Below are 19,921 nucleotides of genomic sequence, written 5' to 3'. Positions count from 1 at the left end.
TCCTAAGTCACTCACCCACGACAGACGCACCAATAGCGGCACGCCACGTGAGCCCAGCCACATCAACTCCCACGTCCACCTTCACCGACCAGTGGGGCCCAATCTGTTCACCTGTCCCACGGGACAGAGACACGTCGACCCGCTCCAATAAATCCTCCCCCACACGCGCTTCCAATTCCTTCCAGTCCTCTCTCCCCTCTCTCCAATTCCCAATTCGAAGGCTGATATCCTGCGCCGGTCAGCGTCGGCGGCGAGGCTAGGCGGTCCCCTGCGGCGGAGGCGATGGCGGCCACGGGCAAGTTCAACCGGAGCAACCCGGCAGTGAAGCGGATCCTGCAGGAGGTCAAGGAGATGCAGTCCAATCCCTCGCCGGACTTCATGGCCCTCCCCCTCGAGGTCCCAATCCCGATCCCTCTCCCCCCACCTTTTCCCCAAGTTTTGTCCGATCTGGTTCTTCTAGGTCCAAATCGAATGTTAGTTGGGCAACCTTAGGTTTTAACGTCAATTTCTGGTGCGCGGAAATTTCGGTGCTGGATTCATTTATACCGTTTACCTTTAGGCTTGTCTCGTCTGCGTTATTATGTGTAAATTACTGTAATCCGGCAAATATATGTGTTTCTCCGTCAATTGAGTGTTGAAATCGGAAAGTGAAATGGCTGTAGCTTCGAGGACGTTTAAACTAGATATTATATGAAACTTATTGCCTCGATTTGGTTGACATTTGATCGCCTCGTTCTAATTTACAATGTCTGTGCCCGAACAGGAGGACATTTTCGAGTGGCAATTTGCCATCCTGGGCCCACGAGACAGCGAGTTTGAGGGAGGAATCTACCACGGGAGGATTCAGTTGCCCTCGGACTACCCGTTCAAGCCACCGTCCTTCATGCTGCTCACGGTCTGCAATCGCTGTGTCTTAATCTTCTGCCTGCCTTTAGTTCGGCATATGCCTTCGTGAGCTGTTGTTTGACGTTACTCTGTCTTTTCACCTTTTGCTGCAGCCAAGTGGAAGATTTGAGACTCAGAAGAAGATATGTTTGAGCATATCAAATTACCACCCCGAGCATTGGCAGCCATCATGGAGTGGTAAGTGGTCATTTGTTTGTAAACTGGGTCCTCAAGTAAGCTCTTATATAAATATAAAGGACAACTCAAATGCGTTGAGTAGCACCATATTCGTAGTCGATAGGGATTTGGTCCTGTGGGACTACAAGGACGGTGCCAAATTATACACCTTATTTTCCTCTATGTCTTCGTAGTTTAATGTGATGTAAGCACTTCTCTATAAAACATGCATTCTACTTCTCTATAAAACATGCATTCTACTTTCCTATGGTTCTTAAGGTGAATCTGTGTAGTAGGATTAGTGTTTTTTAACAACATGCATTAAATGGTGTAGGCATCTGGCATGTGCATGCTTAATTAGTTAATTCAAATGTAGCAGTTTCCATTTTTGTTGGTCATGTAATTGCTACAAACAAGCCTAGTATACAGCCACCCTTTGAACTTAAACAAGAACCAGATATTGCATGTTATTTTTTCACCTTTATGTGTTGGGTGCCATTTTGTATTATACAATATATGACCATGGTGCCAAGGAAATGGTTCTTTGTGGGGTTGCCCTATGTATTTTTTTTGTCCCATAACCTGGCTAAAGGAGGAAGTCCTTAATTGTTGTAAAATAAGCAATCTTAATCTGGTTATCACTATACCTAGGTTAGCAAAAGAAATATCTGGTTTTTAAAATTTGGTTGCAAACATGTCTCAAGAAGTCAAGACATCTTCTTAGCTTGTTAGAGCATCTCCACTCATCTCCCCGACGAGGCCCCCGAACGACGTTTTTTCCATCCAGACGGCGTAATTTGGCCCAGTCGCGCCCCCGGTTCCTCGTTTTCGTCCGGATTTGGGCCTAAATTCATCCGGCGATCCCACGCCATCCCCGCCCCCCCGGGGAGCGCTCGGGGACTCCGGACGAAACGAAAGCGCGGGAAATATCGAGGAAACTTCCCGCGCGTCTGGTGGCCCCAACTTGTCGGCGAGAGAAACCGATCGTCGTCCTCATCGCATCGTCTTCCACGCGCTGTAAAAGCCTGCCGCCGGTCTGCATTCGCCGGCCACGCGGCGAGTTAATGTCGTCGTCTTCCGCGCACGCATCGTCTTTCGCGCGCAGTAAAGGCTGCCGCCGGTCAGCTCGCCGCGGACGCGTCGCATTCCACGCGACATTAATCCCCCGCGCCAGCCGCGCCTATATACGCCGCTCCGCTCGCCGCGAGGCGTACCCCGTGCTCCACTCTCCCTCCACTCTCCCTCTACTCTCCCGATGGTGTTCTACGACGACGATGGCGCAGCCAACAACGGCTTCCCCCGCCGGTCCCTCCACGCGTGGGAGGGCACCTCCTCCACCAGGCGGGGTACCCCTGCCCGCTGGACACGAGGCCTCCAGGCGGCGGGTGGCGGCTTAGTGCTGGCGGCGTACCAATCACGCCGCCGCCTCGGGGCCACGCCCTCGACGTCGCCATCGAGGAGGCGCGGATGACCATGACGGACGAGGAGCGCGCCGAGCCGCGCCACCACCCCGACAACTACACGGCGTGGAACTCCTACTTCCTCCAGCGGCGGGAGCGGGAGCTCGCCTCATACGACGGCCCGCCGCCTCCGCCTCCGCGCAACAACGCCGCGGGCCGCCGACGTTGGTGGAGCGCGCCGGATAGGACGCCGGCGAACGTCCTCGAGCACATCGAGGGCGGCAACTACCCAGTGCTCACGATGCCCCCTGCATCGAGGGCATCAGCGAGCCGCCGCCGGGGAAACGTCTGGCAGCCACGGCGCATGGCTGTCAGCTCGTCGTCTTCCGGATCGGCGCTGAGGTCATCCTTGGCGCCGGTGAAGAAGGAGGCGACGTCGCCTTCGACGCCGGCGCGCGTGAAGAAGGAACCGGCGTCTCCGCCGCCGACCAGAGGGCGCAGCAGCGGCGCCCTCGTCATCCGCGACCAGCCTTCCGCGCCGCAGAGCGGCCGGAAGAAGACGAAGAAAGAGGCCGCCGCAAACCAGCTCGCCGAGGAGGAGGCGAAGCGCGCGGAGGACGCCGCGATGGCGGAGGCGATCGCCAGGTCGCTGAAGGACATGGAGGAGGAGAAGCGCGCGGACGACGCCGCACTGGACTGGTCCAGGCGCGACTGGGAGCGCGAGGAGGCGGAGCAGCAGCGGCGGCTGCTGGACCTGACCGCCGCACGCCAACTCGCCGCCCGCGCCGCTCCAACCGCCGCCCGCGCCGCTCCAACCGCCGACGACGACGTCGCGCGCTACCGCCGTCCTGCGACACCTCCATCCGGCGTCGTTGTCCCCTTCGTCGACCTCGAGTCCTCCGGCGACGAATGGTACAAGCCATCCCCGGGGTGGGAGACGCCGGCCAGGGCAGCAGCAGCCAGGCCGCGCAGCCGAAGGTCGAGGACGACGGCTCCGACGACGACTTCAGCGACTACACGGTGTTCTACCGCCATTTCGGCATGTAGAGCGCCATGTTTTAAAATTAGCATTTGAATTCCCCTAGCCGAATTCGAAATATAGTCGAATTCGGCCTCTATGTATGAACTCCGCCCGTTATATAATAAATATCATTAAATTTAGTCTATATTCGCCCGTTTTTAGCCGTAGTTTGTCAAGTTTCCATTTTTCAAATTCGCATCGTCGACTTCGCCTGGGCACGCGGCTGGGAAACTACTCCTCCCCACGCCAAATCTTCCTCCAATCCGGACGAAAATTTCGCCGGATTTGGGCGTGGGGAGCGCCAACGAGTGGGGATGCTCTTAACGACTCCACGTTTGGTTGGGGATTTATTTCTCCATTTATTATAGTCTGGACACTGGAGTAGGTTAAATGTTGAATCATTTTAGATGTAGGAGGAACTCATCATTCTTCTGGAGAGGGTCTTAACACCATATTTGTGGACCGATATATGGCTGTTTTTCTTGATGTATCTATCAAATTTGCTTTCTTGATTGTTGTTTTTGGCCCACAAAAGTTTTCTTCTCATCTATGTATAAGAGCTTTCTTTTTTCCTTGTTGATATGATTTATCCACAGCTGAGCCAAACTATGTGTTGCAGTTCGCACAGCACTAGTAGCGTTAATTGCATTCATGCCTACAAATCCTGGTGGGGCATTGGGTTCGCTGGACTACAAAAAGGAAGATAGACGAGCACTAGCTATCAAAGCGCGTGAAACACCACCAAAGTTTGGCTCCCCAGAACGCCAAAGAGTAATTGATGAGGTAAATTTGCAACACTTTCAAGAACCTTTAAAGTTTAAACACGCCCCGTCTTTTTTCTTTGACACAGTGAACTGTTTTTGACACAATTAACTGTTGCAAACACAGATCCATGAGCAAATGCTCAGTAAAGCTCCAGCTGTTCCTCAAGCTCCAGCTGTTCCTCAATTGCTGACAAATGGCTCTGACGAGGAGACCAACAAGTTAACCCCTCCAGATGTTTCTGGTGAACATGCTGGCAATGCAGCTGAAGGTGTCAACACTTTAGGCTCAAGCTCTGGCTCTGCTACTACTGACCTTCCAAAGCCTGATTCGGAGTCGGAAGTTGCAGAGAACATTATCGAACCTCAGTCAGATGTAATCCCCAGAGACAGCAGTCCAAGAGTTGTTGTGGCACAACAGAATCCCGTTGTTACAATCCAGAAGCCAAAGCATGACAGGCTATTGACGTTGGCTGCATTTGGGCTGACTCTTGCTATTATGGCCCTTGTGATAAAGAAGTTCTTCAAAATCAATGGTCTGGCCGGTTACATCGAGGGCAAGTTTTAGTTAGGTTTGTGCATAAGTTGACAAGAGGAGTTACCTGTGTTCTGCATCCGAGCGGCTATGTTATGTTCGCTATATAAGCTATAAACCCCTAAGAATTGTAAATGGTTGTTATCTAGCTACAGATGAAGTTGAAAGCGAGATGGTGGTACCACCCGTACCCTACTGTATGTAGTACTGATGGAAACTTGTTACTACATGATATTTCATCATTATATGTGTGGAGTGTCGTTCTCTGTCTTAAGTTTTGCCTTCCCTGATTCCCTGAAATCTGTCTGCTCTTTGAAGCTCAAAGTCAAAGCTGACCAACAATTCATTGCAAAAACAGATACAGATTCCCTGTGACTATTATGACCAACAATTCATTGCAAAAACAGATACAGATTCCATGTTGGATCCCAACGACACAAGAGATCCAACCTATATGCCGGCGGGATCTCTACAAAGATTAGCTTCAATCCAGTTAGGGAGCCGGTGAATTTTGTTGAAGCCTTACCAAGAATGGTATATTTTCGGTTAGCGTTATGTACAAAGTTTTAATTATATCGAGTTAATCAGTTGTTAATAATAAATTCATCTGGAAGATGAAAATACCGCTGAAAACAAAAGTTTTGCATGGTATCTTCGTCGGGTGTAAATTTAACTAAAGATAATCTTGCAAAACGCAACTAACAGGTTGTACAAAATGTGTTTTCTATCATGAAGAGACAATAAAACACCTTTTCTTTAACTGTCGGATTGCTAGGTCTATATGGTCAATCATTCAGATAGGTTCTACCTTATACCCACCTTGCAGCATTGCAAATATTTTTAATAATTAGCTAAATGGGGTCGCTTATCAGGGTGGGCACGATTGTTGCCGTATGGTCGCTTTGGCTATGTGGAAACGACAAGGTTTTTAACGATAAAAATTCTTCTCTTGCGGTTTGTTTACCGCTCTACGGCTTTGCTTCGTTCATGGTCACCACTTTAACAATTGAAGGATCGCGATCTTTTTACGGATGTGTCTACACGGTTAGAGAATACAGCCAAGAAGTTTATTTTCCAACATGGGTGGCTGCATAATCGACGGATTGAAACCAATAAGAGCATCTCCAGTCGCGTCCCCCAAACCGTCCCCCCAAACCGCGCCGGATCGAGCGTTTGGGGGACGTGTTTCGTTCGTGCCGCGTTTGGGGGACGTCGCTCCCCAGCCGCGTCCCCCAAACGCCGCCCCCAATCAGAAATTCAAGTAGATGCATTCAAAAGAGATCGCTCCCGCCGATTCGTCGCGATCAGAGTAGCGGCGATCGATCAAAGTACTGGGCGCGCGATTATATTACAGACCGGTGGTGCATGCAAATTAGAAGAAGGGGAAGGGGTTGGGCGACGGTGTCGTATCCTGAGTCGACGCCGGCCCGTCGAGCACGGTGACCTCATCGCGATCTGCCTGTTGTTCTGCATGGTGCGTCTGCTCCGTCGCCGACGCAGAGGCCGACGCAGGTGTAGCAGTAGAAGACGCGTCAGCCTGCTCTTGCTGCGCTGCCGCTGCCGCCGATGCCGCGGCCAGGGCCGCCGCGTCCGCCGCCGCCATTTTGGCTTCGATGTCGTCGAGGATCCGGCCTTTGAAGAAGTTGTGCGCCGCTCGCGTCCGGGGAGACATTCCCTCTGTCGACGTTCTCGGCGAGGGACATGTCGTCCCTGCGTTTCTTGAGCTCCAGCTTCTCCTCTTGCCTCTTGAGCAGCTCGGCCCACCTTTGGTCGGCCTTCTTGTCGCGGGAGATAAAGGTCGAGGAGACGTCGGCGAGGCATTTCGTGATCGACGCCTGCGTCTTCTCAGACGACGCAGCGTCGGCCAAGATGGCCTTGGCAGCCTTGTTGCCCGTAGGACGCCCTGTCGAAGTTGCCAGCGGCGCGTCCAGATCAATGGCGTCCTTCCCCTTGGACAGCGACAAGCGCGTCAGCCGCCATTTCTCATTCATTTTGAGCTTGCCATAGCAATGCATGAGCACGAAAGACTTGTGACCTTCCGAGTTCTTCGCGTACAAATCCATGGCCCTATCAAACTAACCAAAGGAAGTAGAGTCATTTCATCGAACACAATGTAGGCGCTACGGATTATGGAAGAAAGAGTCGTACCAGTTGGGCGACGTCGGCGCCGCTCGTCGCCTCTGGTCTCTAAGTCGTGATGGTACCCATGGAAGGAGTTCACCGACGCCTGGATGATGGCCCATCGCGTCGACATTGCCTTCTGGCTCCTCTTCATTGGCACTTTCTGGTAGTCGTTGTTGATGAGCTTGCGCTCATCGAACTCGGCCTTGATCCTCGCCCAATACTTCCCGCTTTTCTGGTTGGCGCCGATGATGGAGTCATGGCTCACCGTCGCCCACGACTCGCACAGACAAAGATCTTCCAAAACCGTCCACTTCGGGCCTCGTGTGCCCGACGCCTTCTTCTTCTTCTTCTTCTTCTTCTTCTTCGTCCTCACGCCGTCCGCGTCTACCTCCACGAGATCATCGTCACTGGCACCCTCGTCGTCCTCTTCCTCGCCGCCCTCTTCGTCCTCATCATCGTCCTCCTCGTCGTCCTCCACCCCGTCCTCTTCCTCGTCGTCCTCCACCTCAACCCCGTCGTCCTCCTCAGCACCGGCGCCGTCGTATTCGAGCGGACCACTGCGGCCGGTGAAAGGGTCGCCGTCCGGACCGGGTCCTGGCTCGCGCTGCTCGTACGGCGGGGAGTAGAGGTTGTTGGGGTTGAAGCCGCCGTGCGGCAGCGCATCCTGGTAGTGCGGCGACAAGTTAGGCGTCACGCACTCGGGAGTGGCGGAGGGGCCGTCGTTGTAGAAGGCGGCTTGCGACGGAGAGATCACTCCCGGAACGTACACCGGCACGGATGTACTCCATGGGCTCGCGTTGGTGGCGGCGATACATGATACGTCTCCGACGTATCGATAATTTCTTATGTTCTATGCCATATTATTGATGATACCTACATGTTTTATGCACACTTTATGTCATATTCGTGCATTTTCTGGAACTAACCTATTAACAAGATGCCGAAGTGCCGGTTCCTGTTTTCTCGCTGTTTTTGGTTTCAGAAATCCTAGTAACGAAATATTCTCGGAATTGGACGAAACGAAGACCCGGGGCCCTATTTTTCCACGGAGCTTCCGGAAGACCGAAGAACACACGAAGTGGGGCCACGAGGTGGCCAAGCTATAGGGCGGCGCGGCCCAAGCCCCGGCCGCGCCGACCTATAGTGTGGGCCCCTTGTTAGCCCCCGGACTCGCCCTTCCGCCTACTTAAAGCCTCCGTCGCGAAACCCCTGATGCGAAAAACCACGATACGTAAAACCTTACTGAGACGCCGCCGCCGCCGATCCCATCTCGGGGGATTCTGGAGATCTCCTCCGGCACCCTGCCGGAGAGGGGATTCATCTCCCGGAGGACTCTACACCGCCATGGTCGCCTCCGGAGTGATGAGTGAGTAGTTCACCCCTGGACTATGGGTCCATAGCAGTAGCTAGATGGTTGTCTTCTCCTCATTGTGCTTCATTGTTGGATCTTGTGAGCTGCCTAACATGATCAAGATCATCTATCTCGTAATTCTATATGTTGTGTTTGTCGGGATCCGATGGATAGAGAATACCATGTCATGTTAATTATCAAGTTATTACACATGTGTTGTTTATGATCTTGCATGCTCTCCGTTTCTAGTAGAGGCTCGGCCAAGTTTTTACTTTTAACTCCAAGAGGGAGTATTTATGCTCGATAGTGGGTTCATGCCTCGCATTGACACCGGGACAAGTGATGAAAAGTTCTAAGGTTGTGTTGTGCTGTTGCCACTAGGGATAAAACATTGGCGCTATGTCCGAGGATGTAGTTGTTGATTACATTACGCACCATACTTAATGCAATTGTCCGTTGTTAGCAACTTAATACCGGAGGGGGTTCGGACGATAACCTCGAAGGTGGACTTTTTAGGCATAGATGCGGTTGGATGGCGGTCTATGTACTTTGTCGTAATGCCCAATTAAATCTCACTATACTTATCATGTCATGTATGTGCATTGTTATGCCCTCTCTATTTTTCAATTGCCCGACCGTAATTTGTTCACCCAACATGCTTTTATCTTATGGGAGAGACACCTCTAGTGAACTCGTGGACCCCGGTCCATTCTTTTAATACTCGAAATACAAATCTGCTCGCAATACTTGTTTTTACTCGTTTTCTCTGCAAACAATCATCTTCCACACAATACGGTTAATCCTTTGTTACAGCAAGCCGGTGAGATTGACAACCTCACTCGTTTCGTTGGGGCAAAGTACTTTGGTTGTGTTGTGCAGGTTCCACGTTGGCGCCGGAATCTCCGGTGTTGCGCCGCACTACATCCCGCCGCCATCAACCTTCAACGTGCTTCTTGGCTCCTCCTGGTTCGATAAACCTTGGTTTCTTTCTGAGGGAAAACTTGCTGCTGTGCGCATCATACCTTCCTCTTGGGGTTGCCCAACGAACGTGTGAAATACACGCCATCAAGCATATTTTCTGGCGCCGTTGCCGGGGAGATCAAGACACGCTGCAAGGGAAGTCTTCACTTCTCAATCTCTTTACTTTGTTTTTGTCTTTCTTTATTTTATTTACTACTTTGTTTGCTGCATTATATCAAAACACAAAAAAATTAGTTGCTAGCTTTACTTTATTTACTGTCTTGTTTGCTATATCAAAAACACAAAAAAATTAGTTACTTGCATTTGCTTTACTTATTTCATCATGTTTCCTTTTAATTTTACCACAAAGAACATACCGGTAGGACAAGGGTCTATAATTGGGAGGAACAATATAGAAGAATTTTTCACACATGTTAGTACCGTTGAAGATTTTGAAGATAGACACTTGGTAGAACTTGCTCCTACTTATGAAATTGCTGCTGTCTGCTTTAGTCCGCTTGTTGGAAACTAAATTTGTTAATCTCAATCCTATAATCCAACACATGTTTCTTACACTTGGTGATTTGGAAGAGGGGGAAAAGAAAGATTTTGTTTTAGAAACCCTTCTTAGAGAATTTGGTGGTCTAGCAAGAGAGGCTAGAAAGGTCTTTGCTAAATTTAATATGCTTGGTTCTCATACTAATTTTGTTAGCCTCCTTGAAAAAATGGATATGGATAGGATAAGGTACACTAATAATGCTAATGATGGTGGGGAGATCAAAGCACCAATACCATGTAAACTCCTAGCTATGAATGATGCACTAGAACATAACTATGCTTGGCTTGTTCCTGAAAATTTGTTTGATGAGAGTAGCAAGCCCAAGACTAAAGAAAAGGGAGACGCTGAAACTTATGTATCTAATATACTATGCATGGTTGAGAAAACTCCAAACCCCGCTGTAGGTGCACCACCCTTCGATGTTACTTGATATACACTTTCTGCGCCTAGCTGAAAGGCGTTAAAGAAAAGCGCTTATGGGAGACAACCCATGTTTTTACTCCAGTATTTTTGTTTTATATTTGTGTCTTGGAAGTTGTTTACTACTGTAGCAACCTCTCCTTATCTTAGTTTTATGTTTTGTTGTGCCAAGTAAAGTCTTTGATAGAAAAGTAAGTACTAGATTTGGATTACTGCGCAGTTCCAGATTTCTTTGCTGTCACGAATCTGGGTCTATCTCCCTGTAGGTAGCTCAGAAAATTACGCCAATTTACGAGCATGATCCTCAGATATGTACGCAACTTTCATTCAATTTGAGCATTTTCTTTTGAGCAAGTCTGGTGGCCTAATAAAATCCATCTTTACGGACTGTTCTGTTTTGACAGATTCTGTCTTTTATTTCGCATTGCCTCTTTTGCTATGTTGGATGAATTTCTTTGATCCATTAATGTCCAGTAGCTTTATGCAATGTCCAGAAGTGTTAAGAATGATTGTGTCACCTCTGAACATGTGAATTTTTATTATGCACTAACCCTCTAATGAGTTGTTTCGAGTTTGGTGTGGAGGAAGTTTTCAAGGATCAAGAGAGGAGTATGATGCAATATGATCAAGGAGAGTGAAAGCTCTAAGCTTGGGGATGCCCCGGTGGTTCACCCCTGCATATTATAAGAAGACTCAAGCGTCTAAGCTTGGGGATGCCCAAGGCATCCCCTTCTTCATCGACAACATTATCAGGTTCCTCCCCGAAACTATATTTTTATTCGGTCACATCTTATGTACTTTGCTTGGAGCGTCCGTTTGTTTTTGTTTTTTGTTTTGTTTGAATAAAATGGATCCTAGCATTCACTTTATGGGAGAGAGACACGCTCCGCTGTTGCATATGGACAAATATGTCCTTAGGCTCTACTCATAGTATTCATGGCGAAGTTTCTTCTTCGTTAAATTGTTATATGGTTGGAATTGGAAAATGCTACATGTAGTAACTGTAAAATGTCTTGGATAATTTGATACTTGGCAATTGTTGTGCTCATGTTTAAGCTCTTGCATCATATACTTTGCACCCATTAATGAAGAAATACTTAGAGCTTGCTAATTTGGTTTGCATATTTGGTTTCTCTAGAGTCTAGGTAACATCTAGTATTGAGTTTTGAACAACAAGGAAGACGGTATGGAGTCTTATAATGTTTACCATATGTCTTTTATGTGAGTTTTGCTGTACCGTTCATCCTTGTGTTTGTTTCAAGTAACCTTGCTAGCCTAAACCTTGTATCGAGAGGGAATACTTCTCATGCATCCAAAATCCTTGAGCCAACCACTATGCCATTTGTGTCCACCATACCTACCTACTACATGGTATTTATCCGCCATTCCAAAGTAAATTGCTTGAGTGCTACCTTTAAAATTCCATCATTCACCTTTGCAATATATAGCTCATGGGACAAATAGCTTAAAAACTATTGTGGTATTGAATATGTACTTATGCACTTTATCTCTTATTAAGTTGCTTGTTGAGCGATAACCATGTTTCTGGGACGCCATCAACTATTCTTTGTTGGATATCATGTGAGTTGCTATGCGTGTCCGTCTTGTCGGAAGCAAGAGAGATCTACCACCTTCATGGTTGGAGCATGCATATTGTTAGAGAAGAACTTTGGGCCGCTAACTAAAGCCATGATTCATGGTGGAAGTTTCAGTTTGGACACATATCCTCAATCTCATATGAGAATAATAATTGTTGCCACATGCTTATGCATTAAAGAGGAGTCCATTATCTGTTGTCCATGTTGTCCCGGTATGGATGTCTAAGTTGAGAATAATCAAAAGCGAGAAATCCAAAATGCGAGCTTTCTCCTTAGACCTTTGTACAGGCGGCATGGAGGTACCCCATTGTGACACTTGGTCAAAACATGTGCATTGCAAAGATCCGGTAGTCCAAGTTAATTAGGACAAGGTGCGGGCACTATTAGTATACTATGCATGAGACTTGCAACTTGTAAGATATAATGTACATAACTCATATGCTTTATTACTACCATTGACAAAATTGTTTCATGTTTTCAAAATAAAAGCTCTAGCACAAATATAGCAATCGATGCTTTCCTCTTTGAAGGACCATTCTCTTTACTTTTATGTTGAGTCAGTTCACCTATTTCTCTCCACCTCAAGAAGCAAACACTTGTGTGAACCGTGCATTGATTCCTACATACTTGTATATTTTACTTGTTATATTACTCTATGTTGACTATTATCCATGAGATATACATGTTACAAGTTGAAAGCAACCGCTGAAACTTAATCTTCCTTTGTGTTGCTTCAATACCTTTACTTTGATTTATTGCTTTATGAGTTAACTCTTATGCAAGACTTATTAATACTTATCTTGAAGTACTATTCATGAAAAGTCTTTGCTATATGATTCACTTGTTTACTCATGTCATTACCGTTGTTTTGATCGCTGCATCCACTACATATGTTTACAAATAGTATGATCAAGGTTATGATGGCATATCACTTCAGAAATTATCTTTGTTATCGTTTTACCTGCTCGGGACGAGCAGAACTAAGCTTGGGGATGCTTGATACGTCTCCGACGTATTGATAATTTCTTATGTTCTATGCCATATTATTGATGATACCTACATGTTTTATGCACACTTTATGTCATATTCGTGCATTTTCCGGAACTAACCTATTAACAAGATGCCGAAGTGCCAGCTTCTGTTTTCTGCTGTTTTTGGTTTCGAAATCCTAGTAACGAAATATTCTCGGAATTGGACGAAACGAAGACCCGTGGCCCTATTTTTCCACGGAGCTTCCGGAAGACCGAAGAACACACGAAGTGGGGCCACGAGGTGGCCAAGCTATAGGGCGGCGCGGCCCAAGCCCTGGCCGCGCCGACCTATAGTGTGGGCCCCTTGTTAGCCCCCAGACTCTGCCCTTCCGCCTACTTAAAGCCTCCGTCGCGAAACCCCTGATGCGAAAAACCACGATACAGAAAACCTTACTGAGACGCCGCCGCCGCCGATCCCATCTCGGGGGATTCTGGAGATCTCCTCCGGCACCTCGCCGGAGAGGGGATTCATCTCCCGGAGGACTCTACACCGCCATGGTCGCCTCCGGAGTGATGAGTGAGTAGTTCACCCCTGGACTATGGGTCCATAGCAGTAGCTAGATGGTTGTCTTCTCCTCATTGTGCCTCATTGTTGGATCTTGTGAGCTGCCTAACATGATCAAGATCATCTATCTGTAATTCTATATGTTGTGTTTGTCGGGATCCGATGGATAGAGAATACCATGTCATGTTAATTATCAAGTTATTACACATGTGTTGTTTATGATCTTGCATGCTCTCCGTTTCTAGTAGAGGCTCTGGCCAAGTTTTTACTTTTAACTCCAAGAGGGAGTATTTATGCTCGATAGTGGGTTCATGCCCGCATTGACACTCGGGACAGTGACGAGAAAGTTCTAAGGTTGTGTTGTGCTCGTTGCCACTAGGGATAAAACATTGGCGCTATGTCCGAGGATGTAGTTGTTGATTACATTACGCACCATACTTAATGCAATTGTCTCGTTGTTAGCAACTTAATACTGGAGGGGTTCGGACGATAACCTCGAAGGTGGACTTTTTAGGCATAGATGCGGTTGGATGGCGGTCTATGTACTTTGTCGTAATGCCCAATTAAATCTCACTATACTTATCATGTCATGTATGTGCATTGTTATGCCCTCTCTATTTGTCAATTGCCCGACTGTAATTTGTTCACCCAACATGCTTTTATCTTATGGGAGAGACACCTCTAGTGAACTGTGGACCCCGGTCCATTCTTTTAATACTGAAATACAAATCTGCTGCAATACTTGTTTTTACTCGTTTTCTCTCGCAAACAATCATCTTCCACACAATACGGTTAATCCTTTGTTACGAGCAAGCCGGTGAGATTGACAACCTCACTGTTTCGTTGGGGCAAAGTACTTTGGTTGTGTTGTGCAGGTTCCACGTTGGCGCCGGAATCTCCGGTGTTGCGCCGCACTACATCCCGCCGCCATCAACCTTCAACGTGCTTCTTGGCTCCTCCTGGTTCGATAAACCTTGGTTTCTTTCTGAGGGAAAACTTGCTGATGTGCGCATCATACCTTCCTCTTGGGGTTGCCCAACGAACGTGTGAAATACACGCCATCAATACACCCGGCCATTACGTGCTGGTGCTGGCGCGCCGCCTGAGCCTTCTTCTCCAGCTCCGCCGCCCTCCGTCCTTTCCGCTCCGCCGTCGATAGCTTCCGGCGCAGGCAATCTTGCTGCCATTGATCGTCGGTCCATTCTTCAGGCTTCTTCTTCGCAGCCGGCACCTTCCACGGCTTCGCGAACGGCGCTGTCGCCCCTTTCGTCCCATTGCCCGGCGGCTTCTTGGCCGCTTTCTTCGCCATCTTTTTGGGGGCTGTCGGCGGCGCCATGTAGAGAGGGTAGCGGCGGCGGGTGGACGGCGGGAGGGAGAAAGAAATTGGCGGGATAGGAGAAATGAATCGGCGGCGGGATATGTTTTGGGAGGCCTGTGTGCGGCGGTATAGGCGCGATTTGGCGGGAGCGGCGGGATTTGGCGGGAGTGTGAGACGAATTTTCCCTGTGCCACTGACGGGTCGGCCCCGCGTTGGTTCGCCTCGCTTTTCGTTGTGTCCGGCGTCCCTGGAGCGTCCCCTGTGGGACGGGGACGGGCTCGGGGCGCCGGACACCGTATCGGGCCGCGCCGGACAAAAATGGGCTTTGGGGGACGCGGCTGGAACGCTTTTTTTGTCCTGCGCGTCCCAAATCCCTTTGGGGGACGGTTTGGGGGACGCGACTGGAGATGCTGTAAAGCTTAGTCTAGTTGACTCTATTTGTTCTCTTTATAAGCACGTTTCGTTTCATACTTGATACTTAAACAGATGTGTGCATCTTAATTATGTAGAAAAAGTAGTGTAATGCTTAAAACTTTTGAGCAATGGAGCGAAATCCCGTCCCACTCAAGGCTCTAGCCATGAAGAAAATAACAACAAAGACGTCATTAACCCTGGTGCAACATTTTACTGCAAATGATGAATATTCTAGTAGTGCAACTGTTTCGTACTTTTAACTTTGCATCCCGTCCCACTCAAGGCTCTAGCCATTAAGAAAATAACAACAAAGACGTCATTAACCCTGGTGCAACATTTTACTGCAAATGATGAATTATTCTAGCAGTGCAACTGTTTCGTACATACTCTGACGCTTCATGATGTGAAATTACAACATCTAGCCAGACTAACCAGAACAGCGTGGTACAAATACAGCTCCAAAAGATCCCAACAAAAATAGGTTGCAACATCACAAAAAAACATCTAGCTGCGCTAACTGGAAGCTGGAAGTGGCTGAAGCGCTTTAAGAGGGTTCGTGATTACTCCATCAATAAGGCCATACTCCTTTGCCTCTTTGGCGCTCATGAAGAAATCTCGGTCAGTATCTACGTTGATCTTATCCAGGGGCTGTCCGGTGTGGTACGATAGGTACCCGTTCAAGTTGGCCTTGTGGTGCAGCATCTCATTGGCCTGACATATATGAAATTCAAAATTAAAGGACTGGCAACTAATGGCGATGGAAATAGTAATTGTATGTCTTGCTTCTTATCCAAAACGGTGGCCCATTTGTGTGTCTAAAATTAATTACTTTTATATAGGCACGGGAAAAATAAAGATCTTCATTACTCAGATGTCCTGGTCTAGAATTAGCAGACATAAATTCACTTTGTAATTCACCTGGATCTCAAGGTCAGTCTCTTGTCCTTGGGCTCCTCCAAGAGGTTGATGGATCATTATTCTTGAGTTAGGCAAGCTGTATCTCTTCCCTGCAATGCATACACATATTAAAGCATGAAGTTCAGTCTAGCTGTAGACTACATTTACTACTAGAACAGTGTAATACTAGCAATCACTCGTATTACCTTTTGTCCCACCGCTAAGTAGAAAAGCACCCATACTGCGAAAGGAAACAGCAAAAAAGGTATCTTAAGCCTATCCAAACCATTATCAATCATCTGGGGAATGCAGACAATATAGCGAACGGTATCACGGAATATAAAGTTTAAAGTGACGGTATAACATTCCAGAGGGGCAACAATGAAATTATGCACTTGCAGTCATCAACAATAATCATGCCAAATCAGCTCTTCCTTTTGGGAATTAATTAGATATTTTAACCCTATCCAAACCTTTTTTTTATAACTTCAGCCAGATTCTAAAAACTAGGAACTGTGTCTGTATTACAGACCTTTTCTACAAGATTATATATTCATTGCCAACATAATTTTTTCTGTTATTTGTTATACTACGCTAGTAAATATTGACCCAAGCATATTAAAGGTGAGTTTACCATGAAAAAACCTACAAAGGGAAATGGACAAATGAAGCAGCTCTCCGGTATTACGTCATCCGTACAAAGTTCACAATCATATGAAACCTATCATCTTAACTAAGAATATATGAGTTCACACTCATGCACATTAGTTTGCTATATCTACAAATAAACAAGGACAGAAGTGTAACTTGCAGCAATAAACATGGACTCGCGACCCCACAATCGTAGACTGGTCAAGTTATACTGAAAGTTCTATGAAAAAACAGTACTCTGTGCAAACTGCAAAGCCTTTGAAATCAATTACCTAACACTGAACAAATATTTTCACGAGGATGTCAGTACTCAGTACCTTGCAGCAAGTCCAATACAAACTGTGGCAACATCAGGCCTGATATGCTTCATTGTATCAAATATGGCCATCCCTTAAAAGAAGTAAAAGAAATTTATACTATATTGGATCAACTAATACATGAATAACATGAATCAATGATAATAAATATGGAAGTGAATTATTACCAGCTGTCACTGATCCTCCTGGAGAGTTCACATACATAATGATATCCTACAATAAAAATGACAAGAATCAAGTACTGTATGAAGCATTGTTGAATATATATACGGTGTCACGAAAACTGAGGGCATCGATAGCTGAGATGGAAACATTATCCTCACATACAAACAATTAAGCTTCGTTATCACGATGATATAACCAATCCCATCCTATACTCAAAACCTATGCACTAAGGGATAGAAGCAATACAAAAGTACCAGTAACATTGTTAACAGATACGCCGGCACATTTATCGCATGGCTATTGGCAACTAGGATCCAGATAAACAAAACGTTTCCTACAACATCGAGCGGCTTTACTTAAATGCAGATCCAAGAACAACAGTTCAACGCCCTACTTAACTTCCACAACTCGACTTAATTTCAAGTTCCACTGACATTTGGTGCAAGGAGGCCCCAGAATGACTTGAAGCTAAAGAACAGCACAATACAGATCAGCATTTCTAGGATAACAGATATGGTAAATCATAGCAAAGCCTCCGACCTGGCACCTATTGATCTAGGAATTAGGAATTGCGCAGGAGGAGGAGAATACCTTGTTGGGATCCATGGCATCCAGGTACAGCAGCTGCGCAACAATAACGTTGGCCATGTCGTCCTCCACGGGACCGCCGCACCGGATAATCCTCTGCGCCAAACCGCACGCAAATGGTCACACTCACACACCGCACATTGCACACTAGAAAGGAGACCAAACAATTTCCCGTACATGCTGGAAGAGCTGGCTGACGACGCTCTGGAAGCGCTCCATCACCATGGGCGAGGGCCCGCGCTCCCCGGCGGCCTCCACGGGGAAGTAGGGCGACCTCGGCATCAGCAAGTCGTCCCTGCCGCACACACACACACGCAGTCGCCACTATCAGCACGACGCGAAGCTGCGAACCGTTTCGCGACGAATTTGACTTCACCTGATGGACCAAATCCCGCGCCTCTGCGCAGCCCCGTGCATTCCGAACCCGCCGCCGCCGGCAGCGGCGGCCACGGACCGAGCGCACCTGCGGTTCCTGCGAGAGGGAGACGGTTAGGGCAGGGGAGGGATGCTGGAACTGGAAAGAGAGGTGAGGGAGGGGAACCTGGGGAGCGGGAGGGATCTGGGGGCCGGATTGGGGCTGGGGTTGGGGCCGAGAAGAGGGGCGGTGAGGGAGGAGGAGGCGGCGGCGGCGGTGGTCGCCATGGGCGAGGAGAGCTCCCGGTGGGGTTTTGGGCGGAGGGGGGCTTTGGCTGCGCTTCTTATCCGCGAAGAGGGTGCTGGGAAGAAGGCAGTGAGGCAGAGTGAAGAAGCCTCCTGGAGAAGAAGTGAAGAACCGGTGACCCGGGTCGTTGTAAGACTGTGGGCTTTTTGCTCTGGGCCCTGGGCTTTACGTGGTTCAACAATCGCAAAATGAGCCTTGGCCACGGTTTTTTTTAACGGAAAAAAAATCTTAAGCCATGCTATGGTTCTTTCGACATGTTGATTTTATTGCCATATAATTGCGAAAACTGCAAATGGAGACCGAGCTACATGTAGATTTTTATTTTAAAAAATTTGAAAATCATAATTTTAAGTTTCAAAATATTCTGAAAATAAATCTTGGAGGTAGAGAATGATGAAATCTACAAATATGCAAAATCTCAATGTGAACTTCTTTTTATTGTAGACTACACAAAAATGACAAAAGCTGACAAATTTTATAGTTTTGAAATATGCACTATTCACTATTCTCAGATCCACACATTTGTTATTTTTATGTAGCCTAAAGTACTAAGAATTTCACATTGAGATTTTGCGCATTTGTAGATTTCATCATTGACTACATCCAGGATTTTGTTTCAAAAAAATTTAAAACTTACAAATATGATTTATAAAATTTTGAAAATAAAGAGCTACATGTAGCTCGACCTCCATTTGTCCACTCTCAATTATGAGAAGTTATAGCTACATGGATACATTGACATGCTCTAGCCTGTGACTGTTATTTTTTTTTCCAACACATGCCTAAGCATGCGTCATTGTATATTAGACGAAGCCATCAAGAAGACGGGAGCATACAAAAAGGTAGCAGAGCTACAAAAGTTCAAAGAAAATAAAAAATAAATAAACTAACAAGGCTAACATTGTCAGGCCTACAGAACCTGAAGTGTTGTGTCATCAGGTGGTCTAGCATTTAAGGAAAGTCGGCGCTGCCCTGGCACCGGCCAACATCCACAATTTGGCTTCCTCAAGGATCGACATAACCAAGTCATACTTGGTTTGTTTGGCGTTATATTTTTGAAGATTGCATCATTCCGAGCCTTCCGAAGTCTCCACATAGCTAGGATAATGATTGATTTAGCACCCTTCTGAACTGAAGTTTCTGCATTTGCACTAGCAGTCTCAAACCAAGTGTTGAACTCATCATTGTGGTCTGGCATTAAGGTCTGGAGGTTGAGTCTACTAGAGACATCGAACCAAACTTGCTGTGAGAACGAGCACTCATAAGTTGTGCGATGGATTCTGAATCCTGATCGCAAAGCTCGCAGATGTTGTCGGACAGGAAGGGGCGCAAGTGCCGTTGGTTGGTCCAACATTGATCCAGAGAGGCGAGCCCAGCAATCCCAGATTGAATGGTGATGAGGCGAAGTCACCATATCTTCAAAGAGAGCTCTGTAAGCAGATTTGGATGTGTATTCTCCAGTAGCAGAGAAGTGCCAGATGATCTCATCTTCAGCGTGTGGATTAACCAGCATGTGACTGTTATGCTCACATCTCTGTTTTTTCTCTTCTTTTACCCGAGGTTACACGGACAAGCACGGGAGA

General features: G+C 47.2%; 2 protein-coding genes across 2 annotated transcripts; one reads left to right on the top strand and one right to left on the bottom strand.

Annotated features, from left to right (window-relative positions):
• The first annotated feature begins 213 nt into the window (after positions 1 to 213).
• LOC124680719 (ubiquitin-conjugating enzyme E2 32) lies at positions 214 to 5,053 on the top strand. Its single transcript, XM_047215772.1, has 5 exons — positions 214 to 396; positions 764 to 895; positions 999 to 1,083; positions 4,103 to 4,266; positions 4,372 to 5,053. Exons 1-5 carry the CDS (start codon positions 283 to 285, stop codon positions 4,810 to 4,812), a joined length of 936 nt encoding a protein of 311 aa, XP_047071728.1. The 5' UTR covers positions 214 to 282; the 3' UTR covers positions 4,813 to 5,053.
• Positions 5,054 to 15,247: 10,194 nt separating this feature from the next.
• LOC124680718 (ATP-dependent Clp protease proteolytic subunit 5, chloroplastic) lies at positions 15,248 to 18,319 on the bottom strand. Its single transcript, XM_047215771.1, has 9 exons — positions 18,219 to 18,319; positions 18,054 to 18,149; positions 17,855 to 17,972; positions 17,681 to 17,773; positions 17,092 to 17,137; positions 16,925 to 16,997; positions 16,163 to 16,197; positions 15,978 to 16,066; positions 15,248 to 15,770 (listed from the first exon to the last, which is right to left on the bottom strand). Exons 1-9 carry the CDS (start codon positions 18,317 to 18,319, stop codon positions 15,573 to 15,575), a joined length of 849 nt encoding a protein of 282 aa, XP_047071727.1. The 3' UTR covers positions 15,248 to 15,572.
• Positions 18,320 to 19,921: the final 1,602 nt, after the last annotated feature.

The sequence above is a fragment of the Lolium rigidum genome, unplaced genomic scaffold (genome assembly GCF_022539505.1).
Source record: "Lolium rigidum isolate FL_2022 unplaced genomic scaffold, APGP_CSIRO_Lrig_0.1 contig_26598_1, whole genome shotgun sequence".
NCBI lineage: Eukaryota > Viridiplantae > Streptophyta > Magnoliopsida > Poales > Poaceae > Lolium > Lolium rigidum.
This window is presented reverse-complemented; position numbering and strand designations above follow the sequence as displayed.